This window comes from Belonocnema kinseyi, chromosome 6, assembly GCF_010883055.1.
Source record: "Belonocnema kinseyi isolate 2016_QV_RU_SX_M_011 chromosome 6, B_treatae_v1, whole genome shotgun sequence".
Taxonomy (NCBI): domain Eukaryota; kingdom Metazoa; phylum Arthropoda; class Insecta; order Hymenoptera; family Cynipidae; genus Belonocnema; species Belonocnema kinseyi.
In genome coordinates, this window is record NC_046662.1 from 87,832,649 (window position 1) to 87,842,463 (window position 9,815).

Below are 9,815 nucleotides of genomic sequence, written 5' to 3' on the forward strand. Positions count from 1 at the left end.
CAATTAGCACAAATGGTAAGTTCCGACAGTGCCTACAAGTGTGCCTACTGGCCGCTAAATGGCAATACCGGTTTCATATGTATACACCTGGTATATTGAGAATACACTATAAAAATTCCAAGCCTTTTTATCAAAAAACGGCCGAATAATCGCAAGTTGTGTTTTACAAAAACATCGATTTTTTATCAGAAATTTTTCTAAGTTTTATTGTTTATCTTAAGTAATAATTATCCAATAAAAAAGTTTCATCAGAAAAATTTGACAGCCGCGTCAAGCTTAATACGAGTGTATATTTTGTTTTACGTTTCGACCACTTTTTTATTGATAAATTTTCCCATCTGAACAATAATTCTACGCGGTATCGATCGCTTGTCGAATTTTTGCATCCGTCATCAGAATTACTGCAGGTTTTTTTTTAAACTGAGTGAACAGATTTAGTATCGTGTTCGCTATAATACCCAAGTCCTTTTTTAGAGCGCGAACAAAAGTAAAATATATGGTGAAAAAATGCGTGAATCTTTGCTGTAACATTAATGTCTAAATTAAGATAAATTTCAGTAAAGTTTTGAATATTAATTTCATCATTATCTTGCAGGTGTTCAGAAAAACATGAATCAACGACTTGACGAAAATCAGAAAAACATTTCACATATTTTAGATATCCCATTTCATGACTTTTTCGAACCATAATTTCCACGGAATAAATTCCGCGGATTCTGATTTAGACATGTAAACAAAATTAACTATAGTTCTATGTATAAAGCTCAATGCTGTATACAGTTCTTGTGTCAAATATTTTTGACTTTGTACCTACCATATCAACCTTGTGTATTAAACAATTTGGGATTTTTCATTTCGCGCACTTTAAGCTAAATTAAGTATACTTACATTTGGTTCAATTAAACATGATTAATCTAAACATATGCACATTTAAAAATGTTAAAATATGTTCTTTTATTAAGTTTATTAATAAAACATACTTATATGATGAGTATTTTCTATATAATTTTTTTCAAATTGCTAACTATATTACTATATTTTCAAAATAGTCAATACAAAATCAACACTGTAATAAAAAGTTGTATCATATTACTGCTATATGGTTAGTTTAATAATATATTAACATATCTCATTAAAACATTGCGGATGGTCGTCAGTGGAACTAAAATTTTTGTAACCTACCGTGTCTTATGTTGAAATTCGTCTTTTCGCGTTAAAAATTAATCTGTTTTGGTTAAATGTTCACCTATTTTGTTAATAATTTTAATTGTAATTCAAATGGTTTTGCTTTAAAATTAAAATCGTTTTGTATAAAATATCAATTAATATATTTTTTTTTAGAATAGTTTTTTTGTACAAATTCAACAAACTCTTCAGTTAAAAATAAAACTATTTGGTACAAAATTTCTGTATTTTGTAGAAAGTTTGTCTTTTGTGACAGAATAATAATCTTCTTGGTCTCTAAATTATCTACTTATTTGAAAATTCAATTGTTTGATTGAAAATTTAACTACTAGATTGAAAATGCTTTTAAAATTTTAAATATTTGGCTACAAATTTATGTATTATGGAGAAAAATAATTTTTTTGTTAGAAAATTAATCTTATTGATTAAAGATTTATCTGTTTGGTTGTAAATTAATTTTTGTATTGAAATTTTTTCACGGAAAGTTTCACATTTCTATTTTATTTTGAAAGTTTATCAACTCTAGGTCCAAATTGAACTATTTTATTAAAAATTAATTTTCTTGATAAAAAAAGTATTCTCATTTAGTTAAACCTGCATCCTGTTAGTTCAAAATAAATTTCTTTGGCTTAAATAGTAACGATTTTATTAACAACTCGTGATATCTCTTGTTGGAATTTTTTATTCTGACATTTTTACTATTATACTTTTACATAAAATAATTTTTTTTCGAAGATTCACCATTTCAGTTAAAAATGAATATCTTTGGTTGAAAATTTCTCGTTTCGGTTTTGAAAATTAGTCCGTTTTGTTTGAGGCTTCAAGTAATTTATTGAAAATTGACTAATTTTTTGTTCAACTTAACTGTTTTTAGTTAAGAATTCAAATATGTAACTGTTTAAATATAAAAAATATTAAACTTTTTCTTGAGAATTCAATTTTTTATTCAAGATTTCTCACTTATGGAAAATTTAACTATTTTGTTGAAAATTTGTTGTTTTTTTTTAGTATAAAACTAAATTTCCAACTAAAAATGTAAATATACCATATTTGCATAAAAAATAATCTTGGTTTTTTGAAAAATCATTTGGTTTGTAGAAAACCTATCTTTTTGTTTTAAAATAATCAATTATTTTGCAATTAAATTCATACTTCTGGATTGAAAACACAACTGTTTTTTAGGAAATTTGTCTTTTTACATTAGAATTCAATATTTGGGATAAGTTTTTTTCTTGATTGATTATTAAGGTGTTTTTGATTGAAAACTGAAATAATTTATGATGGAAATATCAACTATTATTATTTTTGTTTATGTGATTGAAGATCAACTATTCTCATGAAAGTTCATGTATTTTACGTCTGTCTTACTTAATTTGTGGATAGCCGCTTATGAAATTTCCTAAGACTGTTGTCACAAAGTGATTAAAATAAAGTTAGTTTTAGTTTCAGAAGTTTTGAAGCATTAAAGTAATCACGAGTGTCTGAACTAATTTCACAAGGAGGGCTTGTATTGAAATATTTTTGAAAACTGTGTCTAGGTACACCTAAATTCGGTAAAAGTAGAAGAAATAGTTTCGATACGCCCCGAAACATTGTAAAAGGACGGCTAGGTTCACCAACTTTGGGTGATATTTTCGGTGAGCCTAAGCGCTTCGATTTTGTTAATTTTACTATTACTGGAATTATACAATACTTTCATTTTCAGATTCGAAACTGTTGAATATTTATTCGTATTGAGATTCTGCATTTTTATAAGTTTTAAGGACATTAACTAGACTTTCACGTGATCAACTTATTTAAATAAATGTACTCAAAAACGAATAATTCGAATGAATTTCCCATACCGGACAGACGTTCATATTCTTTTCTATTGCATGGCTAGATTGTATACACTACGCACTTATTTGGGAGACAATATTCAAGAAGATTACTTTTCAAATTTTCTCTTTATACAAATAAATTCCGTGCGATCTGAGTGATTAGTTTGGACGAATTGTTCCTATAGATTTCCCTTTCTGCCTGTACGCTACCTCACCTATCGTAGGACATCAAAGGAAGCAAACAAAAAGGTTCGCAAATAATAATACAATAAATAAAAGGACGTTTATTATTTTAAAATTCCTAGAATAGCAAATTTTGTTTGGTGCGACGTTCCACTTTCTTTAACGTATTATGTCTAATATGAAAGATGAATTCAAGTTATTAATTTATGAGTAAGTTCGTTTAAATGAATTGGTCACATCCTGATACATGTCCTGGGTTTAGATTGAAAGTTGAAAATGAAAGGTTTTAAGCTGACAGTTGAGTGTTCAAATTGAAGTGTTAGAAGATGAAAATTGAAAGTCAATGTGTAGCGGTTGAAAATTGAAAACTGTAAATTGAATGTCAAAGGTTTTACTTTAAAATTGAGAGGTAATATTGATTCGAAAAACGTAACTAGTCCCTAAAGCTGTGTAAATAACTACTAACAAACAACATCGCTTTCATGTCGATGCGTCGAAGGTAGCGGCGCCGCATGGGGTCGAGGTGGCCGTGGACGTGGCAGAGGTCGCGGGGGCGGCGGCGCGATCCTCCAGGGGTCCGGCGTCGCCCCCGCGAATTACCCCCCAGGACTACAGGGCGTCGGACTGGAAGTCGTAAGCATTCTCGGGCAGAGGAACCAAATTGGGACGCTCAGTGGGGTGGGTCCACCACCAGGTGCCTCTGAGTCCGATGAAACCGGCGACGAGGAGGAGGTAAACTTACCAAAGAGGCCACCCAGGCCTCTCTACAGAAGGCTAATCAACTACGTTCGCCAAGCTTGGACTGGTGTCAAATTTGCTTTAGGTATCTAATTTACTAACTCACTCGCTTCCAATACAACCTTAATATATGTATAATTAAAAGATCTGGTTCGCTTTCGATGTCTAAACCACTAACCCTTCCTTTTCGATATCCAGCTGACATGATGTGTGATATAGGTATTTAACCTGCTCGAGCATGACTTTTAGTACTTCATTGATTCGAATTTTTTATTTTTTATTACAAATAAACTTTTTTACCTTTTCATCTTTTCACGTTTTTTTTATATACAGTCCATTAAAAAGTTTTATTAAAAATCGGCTTCGCGACTATTGTAGTGATTGAAATGTCGATTTTTTGGTCCTAACAGGTGCCCAAAACTTCCAAAAACAAAGTATGCGATTTTTCGAAGCAGAAATTTGCGAGACATTTTTTTTATTTAATTCTTTCGTCAATTTTGCTTTTTTATTCTGCGAAACGTTTTTTATGCAGTCAGTAGTTTAGGGGTTACACTAGCTTTTACGATGTAAAAAAATTTCATTTGTATTTTTTCAATTTTATAAAGAAAGTTTTTTTATAATCTGCTTCTAAAACAAGTTTACAAATTTTAAAAGACACAACTATTTTGGGTTAAACATTTTTATCTACGATCAATTAAAAAAAACAATGATTTGAGTGGGACGATGGACACGGAGACTAAAGTTAGGCTTTGGACCCACTCTGTCGGATTGCGTATTCGAATCCTACCTCGCACTCTGGAAGAGCCTCGGCGGCCCATGCGGTAAACAATAGCCTAGCAAGCGAGTTGTTCATCTCCGGAGAGTCGTGGGACCGATTCCTCTAGAGAAAAAGGTTTTCTATGTACTTCAAGCTAGTTGCTCGTGGTGGTTCGGAACCCACCTTAAACTGTAAGTCACCATCCCACCACTGAGTAAGTGTGTGGGGAGTGTATAAAGGAATAGGTAAGAAGGTACAAGAAAAATGTTAAACCTTGAGGGGACACATTAGAAGCTTCCATTCTATAAAAAAATTAATTGCGTATCTTTTAATGGAATTAACATAAGTGAACAATGAACTAATAATTTGGGTGCTTCTCTGACAGTTGATGTTTTCCTAACATAATATATTAATAACTAACATAATAATAACTAACTAAATAACATAATAATAGCTATTGGCTACATACAAAAATGTTTTGCAGAACAAGTGTACAGTTTATTGAAATCTATATTTTTAAATGTGTTCAAATTAGTGTACAACTTTATAGAAAATTAATTTTTCCACAAAAATGTTATACGATCACTCTAAAGATACGAGCGCCCTAACTTCAAAGGAGCAAGCGGAATTTTCCCCTCTATCCCTGCCCTATTTGAGAATCAGACACGCGCGAGTGCGCGCTGCCTTAAATACGGCTTGCGTGGGCGCGTAGTGGACCTGTTTGTGCATCTTTGAAGTTAAAATATACACCATTTCTCTAGAATATTTTGATATAAACGCAATATTCCGCAAAAGTCGTCATGCAAAGCGTGAAAATAGAAGTCGTTTTAAAAATGCAAAGTACTTCTAAAAATTAAAATACACAGAAAAGCCTCCAAGAGTTTGTTTGTACGAAAGATCGAATGAATCAATTTACATATAATATTCACATCTAAAGTTTGGATTATCCTAAATAAATCGATGTAAACATAGTAATTTTGGTGAAAAGTAATTTTTCAGCCTTCCTATATTATTTGTACTAGAGAAAAGCAGAGACCGAGAGAGAGAGTAAAATAATTTCCACTAAAGTTCAATTTCGTGTAATATTTATACAAAAGCAAGATCGCTGAACTCTTTAAAATTAATAGATTCAGCCATTAGACTTTAAAATCGGTTATGAGTTGCCTTTTGCATGCAGGTTAAAAAAAAGGAAAATAGTCGAAAAATCAAACTTCGAACAAAAAATGTAAATAAAGTTCTGATTTGCAGGATCTAATACATGGTTTTGGTCAGTTTTTATGCGCCTGACATGAGAAAAAATCACCCTCTAAATAGCTGAAATAGTCACGCAGAATTTGGACTGGAATTAAAAAAAAATCTTTGGAATGGTCCACATTCATTTTCTTCTAGTTTTGTATATCCTTGCTTGTTGTACATAGAAATCCGAAAATAATGGCAGCACTTTCAAAATAATTTGATTTAAATTTACTAGATTTTGTCAATATATTGTTTCTAGATTTTTGTTACAAACATCGTTTAAATCTTATTTGATTCTTCTCTGCTGCATTAAAACATGCAAAACTTCTTTGCGATGAAATTCAAATACAAAATTAGCATCAGCATGGAAACTGATAATAGTGCATATTAGTTCACTGCCATGAATAATTAGCGCATATTCATCAGAACGTAATTCAGTACTTTGACCAAATAAATTATAAACAGAAGCATCGTGATACTCGAAAACTGCTGAATATGCTAATTATTAGTTTCCTTTCTCCATCATAAATACGATGTTTTTTATCTCTTTCTTTAACCTACATAGCGTGGATGCTGAAGATTTTTCACCCCTATAATTGACTTCTTGTGCATTCGAATTATTTATTTCTGTATCATTTATGTCGCATATAAATTTCAAGGATCTTCCTTAGGGGCCATCAAAAAATTACTAAAAACCTTTTTATTTGTGTGTGTGGGGGGGGGGGGATACTGTTACGTGATATTTTTAACGTCAAAAGTGATAGTACGTTAAAGTTTAATAAACTTTCAATAAACTGCTGTAATATCGTTATAATGACGTAATAACGGGATAATTATATCAGTATTTTAATGATTTCTTTAACTTTGTAAAAGAAAAAACCCATAAAAACAAAGTTTTCGTAGAATTTTTAAAATTACTATTACCTGCAAAATCATTCAACCAGTAAGATTCCCAAAAGCGAATTTTTCAGAATCTCAAAGGATTATTATGTTTGAAAGCAGCTTTAAGCTGTACCTCGCCCTATGGGTTATCATGTTATATCTGATCACCATATACATATGCTTGTTTTACTAACTCATTAAAGATGTATTATTATTATTATTACATACAGCTTCAAATATTTTACGGTATTCCAAGAAATTTAATAGCATTTTAAGGGATTTTATCATATTTTAATGAAAATTCTAAGAATTTATTCACAAGAATTGAGAGATTTTGAATTATTTCAAATATTCGAAAAGTTTTAAAATAATTTCAAGGTATTTCCAAAGATTTAAGGACTTTTAAAAGGTTGTACAGCTTTTCAATAGAATTGAAGAGATTTAAAAGGATTTTAAATATTTATAAAAAATGATTTAAAAGATTAAAAAATATTTCGAAATTTATCAGGAATTTGAAGAAATTTCACATGATTTTAAAGATCTTACCGTATTTTGCAATATTTCAAGGAATTATCAAGAGCTTGAAAAAATATCAAAGGGTTAGTAAAGATTTGAAACAATTAATATTTCAAAGTTTTTTTTAAAGGATTTGAGTGAATTTAAGTAATTTGATCAAATTTCATGAGGTTTCAAACAAATTTTCCATAATATTAAATGATTAGGATGGATTTGACAGGACCTATCAGGTTTTAGGATATTCTAAAGGACGCTAAGAAATTTTCAACAGATTTCAATCTATTTTATCAGATTTTTCAAGATTTCAGTAATTTTAAGGGAATTTTAAATGTTCTTAATAAGGTGTTTTAATACACTATTTCAAGATCTCAAAGAATCAGAAAAATCAGATTTCATGTAAGGAATTGTATATTTTAATACACTATTTCATGATCTCAAAGAATCAGAAAAATCAGATTTCATGTAAGGGATTTTATATTTTAATTAAATTTCAAAGAATTTGGTCACCAATGGGCTCGAGTAGAGAACTTCACATAATAACTTTGGTGAGCTCTTCGCCTGGGGTGATCGCTAAACAGATTGATCAGCGATTTGAGTCGGAGCAGTGTGGCGGAACGAAAGTGTTATTTAAGTAAACAAAACAGGAACTCCTGAATCAGATCTCCCAAGTGTTCCTGACAGAGTTGCGAATCTTTCCGACAGGTATTTCGGTGAACCGGCCGGCTGGAGCGAGATTTTTCGTCGCTACTGAGACTACCTGGGACTAACCAAGGAACAACGCAATTGAATTTACGGAAATCTATACTGAAATCCACAGGGTGTTTCGTAAGTCCAGGAGTCGCAAAGCATCTCAGTCACCAGTCCCTCGGATTTTGAAAAATTTCATAGATTTAGATACATATTTAAATTTCAAACTATTTTCAAAGATTTAAACAAATTTGAAAGGTTTTCAAAAATCTTAAATTCTGTTGGATACTTCCAAAGATTCCAATGACTTTCAAAAAGTTTGAAGAATCGTCAGAGGATTTTAAAAATTTTATGGCATTTCAAAAGATTCCAACGAATTTTGAAGAGGTTAAGCAAATTCCAAGAAATATCATCGGATTTCAAATAACTGTATGAGATTTTATAATATTTTAATGAATTTAAAAAAAAAATAAATAAATTTACAAGAATTGAGGTACCTCAAATGTTTTCAGAGGATTGGAAATATTTTATGCTATTTTAATGGATGCCATGTGTTTAATGTTTATGTTTATAAATATTAATTTTGCCAGATCAGGAATAGACAGAGAAAAATCTGTAGAAATAATAATAAGTTCAAGTTTTATTTTAAGTATGGAATACTTGGCAGACTAAGACCATTTTTTAGAAACACACAGATCACTCACTCACTCGTTTATATAGACATTTTCGTAAGATGTAATAATTAATGTCTTTATTCAGTTAATCACTTGACTGGCCCGAAAAGATCGAACTACGATCTGTCGCGATTCACTGCTGCTCGCACATTGTTTTTCTCAAACGAAAAGGCGATCATCACACACTGAAACTGAGAAATCACGTGACTTCAAATATTCCTTTAAATAATGAGGAAAATAAAAATAGCTTTGGAATAAGCGATGTCAATAAATTGAATAATTTTCAATCGCAGAAAATCTCATAAAAACGAAACATCACAACTTTAAACATCATGGAATTTAAAAGAGATTTTAAAAATTCAAGGAATTTTAAGCAATATCATCATATTTAATGAAACCTTATGAGATTTTATTATATTTTAATAAAATTTCCAAAGAATTATTCACAAGAATTGAGAGACTTCAAAGAATTTCAAAGATAGGAAAAAGTTTTCAAATATTTCCCGGAATTTCCCAAAATTTTAAAGAATTTAAATCATTCAACATTTTTTAAATTCATGGCGCTTTGCATTATTTTTTAATACAGCCTTAAATTTATTGATAAAATTAAACAGGAAGTAAAAGTATCTAAAACCTCAAGTGATTTTAATACAAATTGATTTGTATTTACATATATTTATGTTTATTGTTTTATATTGATTTATATTTATATTTATAATTCATTTTTATGACCATTGATTTTGAAAAATCGTTAAAAAATTTGTAAAAAAATTTAATTTTTGATTAACGTGGAATGCGTAGTTCCTTAGTTGCATGGTCCATATTTTTTGACTTCCTGTCTTTTTTTATTTTAATTATTTTTAATTATTTAGTCATTTGGTGCCTCGGGTAGTAAGAAACTAAATTGTATTAAATAAGACATTGCTGAAAATATTTGAGAAAAGTCTAATTGTTATTGATCACTATCGCCTTAACACATTTATCTTATAAATCGGTCTTATTCGAAAAACAATATTTTTTAAAAAATTACGCAACGAAATAAGTAGACGTAGAAATGATTATAGACGCGAAAACAGGATACTTAAACGATTAGTTAAAGAAAGTAAAGATACAATTAGAGCAGAAGAAGAGATAAAA

At 30.0% G+C, this 9,815-nt stretch overlaps 1 protein-coding gene across 1 annotated transcript in view; it reads left to right on the forward strand.

The window, feature by feature from the left end:
* Window positions 1-9,815, forward strand: part of LOC117175489 (calsenilin) — a 149,479-nt gene that overhangs the window by 5,137 nt on the left and 134,527 nt on the right. Inside the window, exons 3-4 of the mRNA XM_033365194.1 lie at window positions 3,688-4,011; window positions 4,125-4,145. Coding sequence (XP_033221085.1) covers window positions 3,688-4,011; window positions 4,125-4,145 — 345 coding nt within the window. The remainder of the gene's footprint in view (window positions 1-3,687; window positions 4,012-4,124; window positions 4,146-9,815) is intronic.